At 54.1% G+C, this 16,254-nt stretch overlaps 1 protein-coding gene across 1 annotated transcript in view; it reads left to right on the forward strand.

The window, feature by feature from the left end:
* Nucleotides 1-16,254, forward strand: part of DOP1B (DOP1 leucine zipper like protein B) — a 107,776-nt gene that overhangs the window by 57,386 nt on the left and 34,136 nt on the right. The window contains exons 16-19 of the mRNA XM_040980796.1: nt 6,188-6,340; nt 7,644-7,744; nt 8,399-8,589; nt 14,293-15,922. Of these exons, the coding sequence (XP_040836730.1) occupies nt 6,188-6,340; nt 7,644-7,744; nt 8,399-8,589; nt 14,293-15,922 (2,075 nt within the window). The remainder of the gene's footprint in view (nt 1-6,187; nt 6,341-7,643; nt 7,745-8,398; nt 8,590-14,292; nt 15,923-16,254) is intronic.

Genomic DNA, 16,254 nt, shown 5'->3' on the forward strand with positions numbered 1-16,254 from the left:
GGGTCCAAGCACTTGGGCCATCTTCCACTGCTTTTCCCAGGCCATTATCAGGGAGCTGGAACAAAAGAGGAGCAGCCGGGACTCAAATCAGTGCCCATATGGGCTTCTGGCGTCACAGGTGGCAACTTAACATGGCATGCCACAGTCCTGGCTTTTTTTCCCTTTTGTATATATATAAAATGCATGGAAAAGATAAGAAATATACATATATTATGTATGTAAATATCTATATAATATGGATATATAGATAGAGTTACAGAGAGAGAAGAGGAGAGAGACTTTCTGTCCTCGGGGGTTCTCTCCCCACATTAGTGCAACAGCTGTGGCTGAGCCAGGAGCCTGCAGCTCTGTCAAGGTCTTCCACATGGCAGCAGGAGCTAAGCACCCAGACTGACCTCTGCTGCTTTCCCAGGCACATTAGCAGGAATCTGGATCAGAAGCAGAGCAGTGAGGAACACCAGCACTCACATGGATGTCATCGCAGGCTATGGTTCAACCCCCTGTGCCGCAACACTGGCCCCTCTTGTGTGTCTTTTAATCTTAGTTGATGTCTGGATGTTTTAACTAATATAGTACAGCAATTTCATATTCTGACACTCTCATGAGACACACACACACCAGGGCTTATCATTGTCTTTATTTGTTCTCTTATTTGTTTATATAGTTGTTAGTGGAGATGGCTGACATAAAAATTCCTCCAATGAGAATTTCAAGCATGAGGCAGAGAGTGGCAGTAACTAGGTGGCAAGGGTTAACGAGTATCTGGAGAATACCCCGTCATCCACAGCAGATCTTACAAGGATAGGGTTCACCTCTTCCCACCATTTCTCTCCCCCGGCCCTCTTCTGGACACAGGGTTTTCTGGGTAAGAATTGGTAAGTTTACTCCCAGTATTTCATTTCTCCGTGTTGTTGGACTGGATAGCCTTGTTGGTGTTGCTTGGTGCTGGGTAGAGGATTCTCTGGGACACCGTTCCTATGACTGGGAAGGCTGGGACCCCTTATGAAGTTCTTGGGGTACAGGCGGGACTTTGTGGTGTAAGCCACTGCGCTGCTTCCGAAGCTGCCGTGTGCCTTTCTGCAGATGCTCTGTGTCCTCCTGTCCCACACGGACTCGCCTAGATTGCGCTAGAGAACTCTGATTGCTCCTGAGGCTCTGGTCTTTCTCCTCCGGGCACAGCCTAGGGAATGGGCGGGTAGCAGGAGATGGTTGTGTCTAAACAGGGTCGCCCTGGCCCTGCAGTCCCGCAGTGTGGTCTCAGTAAGGGGAGCAGGTGCTTTCGCACGACTGTTCAGCAGTGCCCCAGGACATCATGAATGAGTGCAAGGTTCACACTGCTGTTGACCTCTGCACCTCTTGGCAGGAGTGCTTTCTGAGGCCCTATTACACTCTCTTCTGCCCCTACAGGGGTCATGGTCTCTTTCCCCATCCTCCCTGGTCAACTGGCAGGTTCCTGCAGCTTAGCTCCCTGCTGTCGTGCAGAACTGCTGGACTCTTCCTTATCGCCACCAGGAAACTCCCATTGCCTCCGAGCGAGCGCTCCTGAGCCCAAACCTGCCCATCCTGGCTCTGTGAGGGGTGCTGGGTCTGCAGGGCTGTCTGTCTGCCCCAGTAGAATCCCTCAACCTTGCTGCTCAGGAGAACTAAGAGTGGAGGTGACTGCCACCATTAAAACAAGGCCCTGCTGGTGTGAGGCTGGGTGGCCAGTTCGGTGGAGAGAATAGAAACACAGCCAGCTTTGTTCAAGAGCTGCAGTCTTAGTTTTCAGGCGAAAGCACCTGCTCCCCTTACTGAGACCGTACCGCGGGACTACAGGGCCAGGGCGACCCTGTTTAGACACAACCATCTCCTGTTACCTGCCCATTCTCTAGGCTGTGCCCGGAGAACGACCAGAGCCTCAGGAGCAATCAGAGTTCTCTAGCGCAATCTAGGCAAGTCCATGTGGAACTTAGTTTTCAGGTTACCAAGGGGGCAGGGCAGAGGTTGGTGGGTCTGGTGACCATCAGCCGCGTCTCCAGGGTGGGCACTGATTGATGGTCAACCTCATGCCAGATAGGGGGAGGCTGCTTTGGTATGCAGCTTTGCCTGTTTGCAGCTGACAGTACTCAATTCCTTCCTCTAGCATTTCTGTAATTGGCTCCTGAAAGGCTTAGGTATGCATCACTCACCTGTTGAACACAAGTTGAGCAGTTACTTGTTCATTAGAGTGGGAAAGGGTAGGAAGCTGCAGCTTCCCCAGAGCTCTGCAGGGTGCCTGCTCCCCACCCCACCTGTGTCTGCTGGGCTGGTTGTTTCCAGGCTGTAACTCACCCTCAGATCTCTAAGGTCAGGGCTGGAGCAAGCGGAACTGACACCCAGGATTCCTAGCCCGTGCTCTGTAAGAGGAGGGGGAGCAGGGCAGACCTGCAGATGGCCTGCACCTCACAGCCAGATTCAGAAGCCTCCTGTGGGGCCTGGAGAAGCAGTAGGTTGTGGCTGCGGTGCTGTGGTGGGCCAGGCGGCAGCGCAGGCCCTGTTCTAGGCTCTTGTCTCTTTCCTAGAGAAGCATTCTAAGTACAGGCACCAGTACAACACACAGAGTGACAGCGTTACACACACTCACTCACTCACTCATAGGGCATTGTTCCAGAATAAAGTGAACCGGGAAGAGACAGACAGAAGAGAGGGAGAAGGAGAGAGAGCGCAAGTGAGGGAAGAGAGAGAAAGAGCTGCTCCCCATTGCCCCCTCCCAGAAGGTTGAGGAGGAGAGCACTTAACTGGTAGCAGCCCAGGTCCCAGGTAAGGGCAGGTGCCTTCTGGGAACGGTTGTTTGACTGACAGGTGTGCAGGTAGGGCCACCCGGGGCAGCAGAGGTGTGCCTTCCAGCTCCTGACCCTAATCTAGCTCCCTGCCTCACCCCACATCAGGGCCTCACCCCACGTCAGGGCCTCACCCCACGTCAGGGCCTCACCCCACGTCAGGGCCTTAGCCCACGTCAGGGCCTCACCCCACGTCAGGGCCTCACCCCACGTCAGGGCTACACAAACCCTTGCTGCTTTTATTGTACGTCAGCAGGTTTCCTTCCTTCCTCTCTTTCTCTCTTTCATTCATTCATTATTTATTTATTTGAAAGGTATGGTGCTAGAGACAGATGGGCAGAGGAAGGAAAGAAAAGGAGATCTATCTGCTAGCTCACTTCCCATATGGCCACAGTGGCTGGGACTGAGCCAGGTCAAAGCCAGCAGCCCAGAATCCCATCCAGGTTTTCCATGGGGTGGTAAGGTTCTAAGGACTGTGTTACTCTCTCTCTCTTTTTTAGATGTATTTGTTTTTATTGGAAAGCCAGAAAGATTTTCCATCCATTGATTCACTCCCCAAGTGGTCGCAATGGCCGGAGCTGAGCTGATCTGAAGCCAGGTGTCAGGAGCCTCTTTGGAGTCTCCCACACAGGTGCAGGATCCCAAGGTTTGGGCAGTCCTCAACTGCTTTCCCAGGCCACAAGCAGGAGGCTGAATGGGAAGCAGGGCCACCAAGATTGGAACCGGCAACCATGTGGGATCCCGGCGTGTACAAGGCAAGGGCTTTAGCCACTATGCTACTACACCGGGCCCTGTGTTACTTTCCATTGCTTCCCCAGGTACATTAGCAGGCAGCTGGATGGGAAGCAGAGCAGCCAAAACTCAACCCAGTGCTGCAGTGTGGGATGCCAGTATCGCGGTCCTTGGTAGAGTCCCTTGAATGTTTCTTCTAAGTGCCATAGGATAATTTCCCATGACTCTAAATGGTTTTTTGTTATTGCTTTTTTGGTTTTTGCTACTTTGCTCGTTGTGCTGCTGGAAGAAAATCTTATCACCTGGCCCTGCCAGCCCGGCTTGGGTTCAGTGAGCTGGGTCCCCATGTACGAAGTCAGGTCCCCAGGGACTCTGTATCCACTCCCTCTTCAGCTTCTGTGCCATATCTCCCCCTCCCCTGCCTGCCTCAGATGATATGGGTCTGGGCTGTACAGCACTCAGAAGCAGGAGCCAGCACCATGGCGTAGTAAGCTAAGCCTCCGCCTGTGGTTCCCGCATCCCATATGCACCAGTTTTAGTCCCGGCTGCTCCACTTCTGACCCAGCTCCCTGATCATAGCCTGGGAAAGCAGCAGAAGATGGCTCAAGTCCTTGGGTCCATGGGAGAGTCAGAAGAAGCTCCAGGCTCCCAGCTTCAGATCAGCTCTGCTCCAGCCGTTGCAGCCATTTGAAGAGTAAATATGTGGATGGAAAATTGATCCGTCTCTCTGTGTTATAACTCTGCCTTTCAAATGAAACAAAATGAGTTTATTAAAAGCAAAACAAAAAAAGTCAGACCCAGCAGCACTGTGAGCAGCGGCGAGTGAGTGTCCCTCGGTGCTGCGGAGATGAGAGAGCTCACCGGATGGAACAGCAGAGGCAGCAGCTCCGGAAAGGGATCAGAATTACAACAGCAGCACTTTTCTTTTGCTGCAGGAGGGTGAGCTGTGCTTCTCCGGGTTCCCTCTGAAGCTCTGGTTTTAACTTGACTCAGAACATGGTACACATCCAAGACTTTCCTACTTGCCTGACACTGGAGCACTCAGGATCTGCAGTGAGTGTAGAGGGGTTGGTTCTAGGACCCTCAGTGCATCAGAATCCAGAATGAGCTAGTGTTGGATATCAAATGGTGTCCTAGCAGCACAGAGCCTGCCATCCTGTGTATGCCAAACCATCTGTGGAGTGCTTATGATACTTCAAGTAGGTGCTGTGTGAATAGCCAGTGTGCCCTACTAGGAAAGAAGGACAGTGAAAGTCAGTACACATGCAGTGTGTTCCTGCTGTTTTCCATCTGTCGTTAGTTGAATCCATAGATTGAGAACCTGCAATTACGGGACGCCGACTGTGTACGTTCTCAGCAGCTCAGGGCAGCTGTGACTGTTGCCTGTCCTTGCCTCGGGACTAGAGGCACACAGCAGTGTCCACCCAGCCAGAGCCCCAGACACCACCGGGAAGCACTGCACCGGAGCTTCCTGCCTTCTCCCGTTTCCTGTGGGACAGCTCGAGTGCCTGTGTCCCCACTGCCCGTAGTGCCAGTGAGAATGAGCGACAGCCTCCTCAGCCAGCGTCAGCAGACTGCAGACGCCCAAGGAAGTACCCCTCGTGGGAGGCAGGGTCAGGCCAAAGTGAGCAGGAGCAGATGAGGGATCTAGGGTCAGCCTCAACTCCCAGAAACCCTCTGAGGAAAAAGCCCAGACTTGCAGAAGGCGTCTCTCACATGGACTTGCCCCAGAAGCCATGAGAAAAGGGAGCCTCCATCGTTAGAAAGGTTTGTGTCTGAAGTTGAATTGTGATTTGATGACTCGAAATCACTCTCTCAGAGGGAAGAAGAAGTAGAGTGGGGCTTCAGGGCAAAGCCACTGAGCGGCTGGTTGGATCTGTGTGCAGGAGATGGCCTTGTTACATGGAAATAAATGGCCCAGAAGTGAGGCTGTCAGATCTGGGTGCGCCCAGAATATTGAGGTTTAGCATTCTACATTACCTGCAAGAATGACCTCAGAAACACACTCTGGTATGTCGAGCAACACACTGCTGCCTGGGACTTAGGGCAGGCTTGTAGCCCACTGTGACCCCCCTGGGTTTCAGGAGATAAGGTTAGGGCTGGGGAGAGGGCAGACTGGCAGTGGAAAGTTCAAGTGTGGCCAGTGTCTGCACCCGGGACCCCACGGTGGGAGATAGACACAGATGATGGTGCAGTTAAAGCTGACCAGCCCCAATTCTTCAGTAGTCCTGTGCACGTGGACTACGCAGGGCAAACCACGCAGGTGGGGAAATGAGATCCCAGCTGGATAGACCCAGTGGCTGCCACATACCCACTATGTTCGCTGTGGGTCCCCAAGTGCCGGCGGAGCTCGAACCTTCTCCCCCTACTCAGGTGCAGTCTCCAGCTGACCAGCTTCCTGAGTGTGAAGTTCTGGGAGAGGGCTAGCTGCAGCATCTTTAGCCAGTGGTGGGAAGCTGCCACGTGCAGCCTGGGCTCCTGCCTGTGCCACATGCCTCTGGCAAGGTTCTGCTCCATTCTGTGCATTGTTAACAGGGCTATGGGAATGTGGGACTCTGAGGGCCAGCCCATCGGGGCAGGACTGGACTGCCATGCAGGGAACCGCAGGGCAGTTGCCTGTGCTGACACGGGCCCTGCCTCCCTTTCCCTCCTCCCAGCGGGTGGCTCGTGTGCTTTGGAATCAGCTGAACAAGGAGACCCGGGAGCACCACATCACCTGTGTGGAGCTGTTCTACCGGCTGCACTGCCTGGCCCCGACGGCCAACATCTGCGAGGACATCATCTGCCACGCCCTCCTGGACCCCGACAAGGTGAGCGCTGCCAGCCCGTGAGCCGTCCTCCAGCGTCGCCCTCTGCTTTGTGCCTTTGAGCACCAAAAAAAAAAAAAAAAATGTGGTCCACGTTGTCCATGAACTTTTTTTATTCTCCCACCTCCACACTCAGCTGAGGTCTTTCTTGGGGACTCAGGGAGCCTTCCCTGGTGAGCAGAGGTGTCGTGGGGTGTCGGGGCTAGTGGCTGCTGCACACCCCAGCCAGCCCCAAGGGAAATCTGCCCAAACTCCACGCAGATGTTTGAGCACTTGCCGACCTATGGGTAAAGCAGGCGGCTGCAGGACGGTTCAGAATGTGTGGAGGTGTTCTCATCCCTGGCTCGCCTCTGCAGTTCAGTGTGTGTCCTCCTTCCTCAGCGTGGGGCCGAATGGCATGACGAGCTGCTAGTGGTTTCCCCAGACATGAAGCTTCAGCTGTGAGCCTGAACGTAAAGAAGTGTGTGGGGGGGGTTGTTTTGTTTTGTAAGGCAGAGTGACAGAAAGATCTTCCATTTATTGGCTCAGTTTCCAAATGGCCGCAGTGGCCAGAGAGTTTGGCCAGGTTGAAACGGACACCTGGAACTCCAGCAGGGTCTCCCCCAGGGCTGGCAGAGGTCCAACACTTGGGCCATCCTCTGCAGCTTTCCAAGCAGCAGCATCTGGGAGCTGGCTTGGAAGCAGAGCAGTCAGGGACTCGAACTGGTGGCCTGAGACAGGATGCCAGCACGGAGGTAGCAGTTTAACTCCTGTGCCATGGCACCAGCCCCTCATACCAGGTCTTAAAAACACACTGTGTGGGGGCTGGCGTTGTGACGTAATGGATAAATTCTGCCTGTCTGTATCATACAGAAGGCAGTTCGAGTCCCAGCTGACCCACTTCTGATGCAGCTAGTGCACCCAGGAAAGCACAGGAGGACGGCTCAGACCCTTGGGTCCCTGCACCCATGTAGGAGACCTGGAACAAGCTCCTGGCTGCTGGCTTCAGGCTGGCCACTTCCTGCTGTTGGAGCCATTTGGGGAGTAAACCGTTGGATGGCAGAATATCTCTGTGTGTTAACTCTGCCTATCAAAAATAAATAAGCCTTTTAAAAGCACATTTTACTGAATTGCATCTGGGATAAAGTGACTGGGGGAAAGTGGCAAGGTGTGGGTCGTGCTGCTGCTGGCAGTCAGCCAGTCGAAGCAGAACCTTGGCTGCGCTTGGTGTCTATTCATCTGTTCTTTCATTGGGGTTCCGAAGTGGTGCCGGGAAGAGCAGGTACTAAGAAACCAAGGTCTGAGCTCTCCTGTCTTTCCGGCCCAGGGAACACGGCTGGAGGCTCTGTTCAGATTCTCTGTTATCTGGCATCTGACACGAGAGATCCAGGGCAGCCGAGTGACGTCCCACAATCGCTCCTTTGACAGGTGAGGCTGTCGTCACACACTTGCTCCGGTGTGGAGGAAGCTAGGCAGGGTTCTCCGTCAGCATGTTAGGCTGGGGGTGGGAACAGGTGTGGCATTGAAACTGAGACCCCTGCTCATGACCCCTGTGGTACACGCCAGATGGCTCCCCATCTGCTCCGGCCAGAGCAGAGCCAGTAACATGGACACAGCAAGGTTCTGGGGATGAGGCATCCACAGGAGACCAGTGATGGTGGAAGTCTCGCTGAAGCCTCCCTTTATTAACACCTTATATACTCTTTCCCCCAAGCCCTTTAACCAAATAGCATGCCAATGCGACACATTAGACCAGGTGCTTTTAGCCGCAAGCCCATTTCCTGTAGGTGCTCAGCTTAACGAGTGTTAATCAACTCCTTAGCCCACAACAGATCCCCCTTTTTTGTTTTAAAGCAGACTTGTATGCGCCTGTCTTAGGTTGTGGACTCTCAGGTCATCAGCCTTACCCGTCATTGGGAATCTCCGTAGCATGATGGAGCCCCTGTTTTAGGTTGGTCAGTGCCCGGTCCATCTTACCCGTCACTGGCTACCATTCAATGTGTTGCTGGCTGCAGCTGTACAAACCATACTTGGAGAGGCTGGTAACCCTGTTCCATGGCTAGGAGTGCTTTCCATCCACAGGTCCTTGTTCGTGGTGCTAGACAGCCTGGCCTGCACAGATGGCGCCATCAGCGCAGCGGCCCAGGGCTGGCTGGTGCGTGCCCTCTCCCTCGGGGATGTGGCACGCATCCTTGAACCCGTGCTCCTGCTTTTGCTGCAGCCCAAAACCCAGAGAACCTCCATCCAGTGCCTCAAGCAGGAGAACTCGGCTGGTGAGTTGCCTGCCTGGGGCCCCGGGTGTGGCAGGGAAGGGGGTGCGGTGAGGGGACCTGGGGTCGCGGGCTGAATAGATACAGACAGAAAGGACTTTGGAAGTCAGAGGGAACTAGCACTTAGAAGTACTAGCTGGTAAGTTTGCAGCCATCGCTGGAAAAAAACAACAGTCTTGTTATTTAGAAAGGAAAAAAAGGAAACATTTGAAACGTACAGTAGTAACAGTCGTGTGCGAGGAAGCCTGTGCCAGGACCCGGCGTCGTGATGCAGCGAGTTAAGCTGCGGTCTGCATCACCTTCATCCATGTCAGAGCTCAACGGCAGCAAGTCCCAGCTGCTCCGCTGCAGATCCACGTGCCTGCTGATGAGCCCCTGTGCTCGGGCCCCTGCCACCTGCGTGAGACCGGGCTGGAGTTCCAGGCTCCTGGCTTCTGTTGCAGCCATGGAGGAGTGAGCCAGGAGATGTCTCTGTGTCTCCCTCTCTGTCACCCTTTCAAATAAATAATCATTTTTTTTTTTAAAAAAAAGGACAATCACTAAACTGTGCTAGCTGAACCTTTGTATCCTTCGACCAACACCTTCCCCCGACCCAGCCTGTGGTCATCGCTGTGGTGCTGTCCACTTCCGGGGCAGTAGCCTGTAAATGTTCTCACCACAAGAGAGCAGTGCATGAGGGGAGGGCACGGTAATCAACTTGGTTTAATCTCGCCATAATTTATCAAAGCATACATTGGATCCCAGAAATATGTGTGAATTATTTGTCATCTTAAAATATTCTTAAATGTTAGTAACCCCGTGTTCCAACAAAAATAGGCAATGAGGTCTTAATTCAGATGTCCCTCATGTCTCCAAGAGGACAGCTGGACCCAGCAGGATCGAGGTTGAGGTACTGGGAGTTGCTGAGTCGGGGCTGTCCGCATCACAGCTCTGTGTTAGCAGGGAAGGGCAGTGTGGTGTTCTCCCGGTGTGCGTCACGGAAAATGTCCAAGTGTGCCTGCACTCCGCCCAGCTGTCCTTTCCCTGTAAAAACAACTTTTGTGAGGATACTTCAAAAAGATGCTAGAAAGTCGAATTAAAAGATAAGTTGATTTGGTGCAGGAAAAAAATGAAATCCACATGTATCTTTTTGCTAGTGCCTGGGGGTTTTTTGTTCAGAGAATTTCAAAGATGTGTCTGTAGCACGGGAGAATGCAGGCGACCTGTCAAGCCAGCGGTTTGTGAACTCCAGTACTTACTCCCTGGGTCCTTGGGCCTTAATGACTGTGCGGTGTTCTGAGTGTGGTTTATAAACTCTGACTCCGTTTAGCTCATGGCTTATAAATACATGTTGTGTCAGTCTCATCTCACTCGAAGAGTAGCCTGGGGCAGATGTTTGGGCCTGCAGTTCAGACAGCTGCCAGCTACATCACAGCCCTCGAGTCAGTGTTCTTCATTGCACCTGCCGCTAACACAGACTCTGGGAGGCCACAGTGACACCTCAAGTGGGTACTTTCCTGCCACCAACGTGGCTCTGCTTGGCCTGGCCCAACCCAGCTCTGACTGCTGCAGGCGTTTGCAGAGTGACCAGTAGATGGAAGTTCTCTCTCTCTCTGTCTCACTCTCACTCTTTCTTTCTCTTACTCACACACATGCACACATTTGTTTTTTTGAAAGTCCAGCTTTAAGAAAGCAAACTATTAAACATCTCCTCCTCTCTGTGAGCTTGCTTGCTGAACCCATAACCTCTTCTTACTTTCCTTGGGGAGAGAAAACTGGCGGCTGCCCTAAGGGAGGCATCTTATTATCAGTCTGCATTAGGAGAAAGCAGAATTTACAGCACTGAAAACTAAGCACTTTTTTTTTTTTAGATTTATTTATTTTTAACGGAAAGGCAGATTTAAAGAGAGAAAGATCTTCCATCTGCTGGTTTACTCCCCAAGTGGATGCAACAGCTGGAGCTAAGCTGATCCAATGCCAGGAGCCAAGAGCTTCTTCTGGGTTTCCTACAAGGGGGCCTTTTGACCCGTCCTTTCTCGGCTATAAGCAGGGAACTGAATGAGAAGTGAAGCAGCCAGGACATGAAACAATGCCCACATGTGATTCTGGCATGTGCAAGGCGAGGATTTAGCCACTGCACTATCACGATGGACCCAAGCTAAACACTTTCTTCAAATAGGACTGCCATTGATAGCAGCTGAATTTCTGGCATGCCTTTGCTTGGGTTTTGAAACCTCCCAGCATTGCCCTGCCCTGTGCCCGTGTGTACCTCTCAGCACTGCCCTGCCATGTGCCCCGTGTGTACCTCCCAGCACTGCCCTGCCGTGTGCCCCGTGTGTACCTCCCAGCACTGCCCTGCCGTGTGCCCCGTGTGTACCTCCCAGCACTGCCCTGCCCTGTGTCCGTGTGCACCTCCCAGCACTGCCCTGCTGTATGCCCGTGTGCACCTCCCAGCACTGCCCTGCTGTATGCCCCGTGTGTACCTCCCAGCACTGCCCTGCTGTATGCCCGTGTGTACCTCCCAGCACTGCCCTGCCCTGTGTCCATGTGTACCTCCCAGCACTGCCCTGCCGTGTGCCCCGTGTGCACCTCCCAGCACTGCCCTGCCCTGTGTCCGTGTGCACCTCCCAGCACTGCCCTGCTGTATGCCCGTGTGTACCTCCCAGCACTGCCCTGCTGTATGCCCGTGTGCACCTCCCAGCACTGCCCTGCTGTATGCCCCGTGTGTACCTCCCAGCACTGCCCTGCTGTATGCCCCGTGTGTACCTCCCAGCACTGCCCTGCTGTATGCCCGTGTGTACCTCCCAGCACTGCCCTGCCCTGTGTCCATGTGTACCTCCCAGCACTGCCCTGCCGTGTGCCCCGTGTGCACCTCCCAGCACTGCCCTGCCCTGTGTCCGTGTGCACCTCCCAGCACTGCCCTGCTGTATGCCCGTGTGTACCTCCCAGCACTGCCCTGCTGTATGCCCGTGTGTACCTCCCAGCACTGCCCTGCCGTATGCCCGTGTGTATCTGCTGCTTCACAATTAGCCCATTGCCTCCTCGTATGACGGCAGCCTTTGCTCTGCCAAATCCTTCCCTGCACGAAGTAACAGTCTGGGCTTACCACCTCCTGCGTCTGCTCTCCTGTAGGAATCTAGCTTCAGGTGCTCAAGCCGAGAGCCTCGTGGCTAATCTTCACCTTGCATGCACTGCGATCCCATAAGGGCACTGATTTGTATCCCAGCTGATCCACTTCTCTTCCATCTCCCTGCTTGTGGCCTAGGAAAGCGGTCAAGGACAGCCCAAAGCCTTGGGACCCTTGCACCCATGCGGGAGACCCAGAGGAGGCTCCTGGCTCCTGGCTTTGGATCTGCTCAGCTCCGGCTGTTGCAGTCACTTGGGAAGTGAATCAGCAGATGGAAGATCTAAAGAGAGAGAGGAAGGAAGAGAGTGAGGGAGGAAGGAATCTAGATTCAGTGTATGATTGTGCTCTCCATGGAGCTGGTCCATTCCTGAGCTCTTATTCTTCCTTCTTTTCTGGTCTTGCATATGTTTAGGGCATAAATTTATTGAAAACTGCAGTTAAAATGTTTTACAATACCGAAGAAATTTGCCTTTCAGGGAATTTTTTCTTTGTGTAAATTTTCTTAAGGTTTATTTATTTTCATTTGAATGCCAGATTTACATATAGAGAGGAGAGACAGAGATCTGTCTGCTCATTCACTCCCCCATGGCTGCAGCGGCCAGGACTGAGCCCACCAGGAGCCAGAAGCTTCCTCCATGCCTCCCACACGGGTACAGGGTCCCAAGGACTTGGGCCATCCTCTGCTGCTTTCCCAGGCCACAATCTGGGAGCAGGATCAAAAGTGGCACTGTTGGGACACTTAACTGACCTCAATTTTTAAACAGTTTTAACTGACACCTAATAATTGTGTGTATTTATTAGGTACAGTGTAACAATTTAATTCATGGATACAATGTGTAATGACAATATCAGCGTTATTAGTGCTTCTGTCTCCTGACACATACATCACTTCTTTGTGTTGGGATCCATTTTTATAAGAGACTTAAGAGTTATTGTTGTGGCCCTAAAACACCACTTGTGACACCAGCACCTACCATCAGAGCATGGATTCAAGTCTTGTCTGCTCTGCATCTGTCTCCCCACTAACACACCAGGGAGGGAGGGAGGGCAGCTGCAGGTGACCAAAGCCCCCCAGGTGGGAGACCCGAAGGGAGTGTCTGGCTCCTGGCTTCAGCCTCGGGTAGCCTGGCAGCTGTGACCATATGAGAAGCAAAATAACTGACAGATCTCCTTTCTCTTCATCTCTCTCTCTTTTTCTCTTTCTCTCTGCATCTCCCTCTCTCTGTGTCTCACTTCCTTCAAATAAATAAGTCTTTATAACAAGATTTTGGTACCTTTACATGCTGTGTATTTTCTTGTTACAGAGCTACTAACAACCTTGTCTTACAAACCAAAACAAGATTGTGCCTTTGGGTGCCCTGACATGGGACTCCATTTCCCTGAGTGCCATGCTGGTGAACGGGCCAAAACTAAACACCCCAGAGGGCCAGGCCACTGGGAGGACCCAGGTTGCTCCAGCCCTTCCCTGACTGACTGCCCTTCTACCCCCGTCTGGTCCCAGGAGGGCGGATGTCCAGCCTTGGGCACCCCATCTCTAGAGGACACAGGTCCGGGTCACCACTCAACGCCAGCCTGGCCCTGAGGATGGGGTCCAGTACACTGCCCAGGTCATCTGCCTGGCCCTCGAGACATCCAGCGCTGAGGATGCCTGCCTGGCCCTGAGGACGGGATCTGGGGACACCACCCAGGATGTCTCTCTGGCCCTGAGCTTGCAGAAATAAAATAGAATAGAATAGAATAGAATCTGATTCTAATCCCAGCAGCCCCATTTTCCATCCAGCTCCCTGCTTGTGGCCTGGGAAAGCAGTCGAGGACGGCCCAAAACCTTGGGACCCTAAACCTGCGTGGGAGACCCAGAGGAGGCTCCTGGCTTCAGATTGACTTAGCATGAGCCATTGGGGCCATTTGGGGAGTGAAGATCTTTCTCTCTGTCTTTCCTCCTCTCTGTATATCTGACTTCCCAATAAAAATTAAATCTTAAAGGAAAAAAAAAAGCAAGATCAAAACACGGAAGTCACAAACTTAGGAAGTCGCCGTGATGCCTGTGGTCTGGCTGGACCGGGTTGGCTTGGCCGCCTGTTTGCTTGCTGTGTGCTGTTGGGGCTGCTCCCACCAGGCTCCCACTAGGCTTACTGTTCTGCAGCCTGTGCACACTGCTCTGTTAGTACCTACACAAGCACCTTTCTCAGGTGTGCACAGCAGGCTGGCACAGGCAGGACCCTGTGGGGTCGTTCTCCCATCCATGGTCTTCCATCTGCTTCCACGTTTGCTTTCACATGTGGCATTGCAACCTGATCACTTCAAAAACCTTGTGTTAACATTCCTGTCTGGCCCCTTTGCTAGAAAGGGCATTGCTGGAACAGAGTTACACGTATTTGATTACTCTCCCCTTTTAGTCGCAAGTGTCCTGTGGCGTTGTAGCTGGGTTACCCCTTCCCTTGGACATTCTAAACATTCCTTTGTCTGCCTCTGCCCGTAACGGGGTGTCGATGCCGGGGTTTGCTGACATTGATCCTCATTATGAGTTCACCTTCCTAGAGCTTTCGTCCCCACCTGCCCTTCAGTGCGCTTCAAGCCATGTGTCGTTCTCTCTCTTTCAGACGACTGGCATCGCTGGCTTACCAAGAAGAAAACCCCTTACCAGCAGGCGTGTGGGGCCTCTGAGCTTCCAGAGGGCAGCCCGGAGGACGCCCTGCCCCTGAGCCAGTTCACCACGGTGGACCGCGAGGCCATCTGGGCCGAGGTGGAGAAGGAGCCGGAGCCGTGCCCACCGAGCAGCCAGGTGAGCGAGGAAGACCTGCCGGATGAAGAGGAGTTCCCTGACAGGCCAGCCCACAGCAGCGGGGACAGCAGCGAGCACACCGAGTCCGCGGACAGCAGCTCGGGCCACACGGACAGCGACAACACGTCCTCCTTCTCGTCGCCCTCCCACAACCTGCAGGAGCTGAGCCCTGATGAGAACTGCTGCGCCCCCATCCCCGTGGGGGGCAGGAGGTACCCCAAGCGCCCTTCCTTGCTGGCAGCGTTCCAGCCAGAAAGCCTCAAGTCGAGTGCCAGGCTGAGCCTGACGCGGGTGGACTCAGACAAGACCCAGGCTTCCGAGTCACTGTCCAGCGACGAGGAGGCCGAGGTGGAGCTGCAGGCCCTGAGCGCGAGCCGGCTGCTGAGGCAGCGCAAGGAGAAGCAGGAGCAGCTGGAGGCCTTGTTCAAGCACATCCTGCTCTACCTGCAGCCCTACGACTCGCGGCGAGTCCTGTACGCCTTCTCCGTGCTCGAGGCCGTGCTCAAAACCAACCCAAAGGAGTTCACCGAGGCCGTGTCCAGCACCAGCATGGACACCAGCTCCACCGCCCACCTCAACCTCATCTCCAACCTCCTGGCTCGCCACCAGGAGGCCCTCATCGGCCAGAGCTTCTACGGAAAGCTCCAGAGCCAGCCCCCCAACGTGTGCCCCCACTCTCTGCTCATTGAGCTGCTCACCTACCTGTGCCTGAGCTTCCTCCGCTCTTACTACCCGTGCTACCTGAAGGTCTCCCACCGGGACATCCTGGGCAACCGGGACGTGCAGGTCAAGAGCGTGGAGGTCCTCATCAGGCTCATGACGCAGTTGGTCTCGGTGGCCAAGGCGGCCGAGGGCAGGAACGTGGACTTCATCCACAGCCTGCTGCAGAGGTGCAAGGTGCAGGAGTTCGTGCTGCTGTCGCTGTCGGCGTCCATGCACACGAGCCAGAAGCGCTACGGCCTGGCCACCTCGGGGTGCGGCAGGGACCCACTGGATGACTGCCTCTTTGAAGAGAGCCTCATCAACCTGGGGCAGGACCAGATCTGGAGCGAGCACCCTCTGCAGATCGAGCTGCTGAAGCTCCTGCAGGTGCTCATTGTCCTGGAGCACCACCTGGGCCAGGCGCACGAGGAGGCCGCCAGCCAGCCGGCCCTGGCCCAGGAGTGGCAGAGGGCCCTCAGCTTCCAGCAGGCCATCAATGCCGTGCAGTACGTGCAGCCGCACCCGCTCACCTCCCAGGGCCTGCTGGTGTCCGCCGTGGTGAGGGGGCTGCAGCCGGCCTACGGCTACGGCATGCACCCGGCCTGGGTGAGCCTGGTCACACATTCCTTGCCATACTTTGGCAAGTCCCTGGGCTGGACAGTGACGCCCTTTGTCGTCCAGATTTGCAAAAACCTGGACGAGCTGGTCAAGCAGTACGAGAGTGAATCTGTGAAGCTGTCGGTCAGGTACGTTGCGTGCTTCGCAGCATTGCCACTTGGTTGAGAGTTTCACAGTGAGCAGTCGCCTTGCCCACGACGCTGGCACGGGACTGTTTCAGGCTGATCGGAGGCCTGTGTGCATGTTACAGCATGCTGGTGCCGGGCGCTCCAGGGCGGGTCCTTCACCGTTGCTGCTGGGCAGCGCCCTGGCTGTCTCTCTCAGTGCTGCAGGGAGAGCCACATTGTTTCTGCCTGAAAATGTGAGGAATTCTGTAACCTGTGAATCCGTTTTTTCCACAGTGACACTCTGAATGTGAAATAGCACAAACAAAAGATACCTCTTGTTTATTTTTTTAAAA

Source organism: Ochotona curzoniae, unplaced genomic scaffold (assembly GCF_017591425.1).
Source record: "Ochotona curzoniae isolate NIBS_2020 unplaced genomic scaffold, NIBS_Ocur_1.0 contig_3498, whole genome shotgun sequence".
Classification (NCBI taxonomy): Eukaryota; Metazoa; Chordata; class Mammalia; order Lagomorpha; family Ochotonidae; genus Ochotona; species Ochotona curzoniae.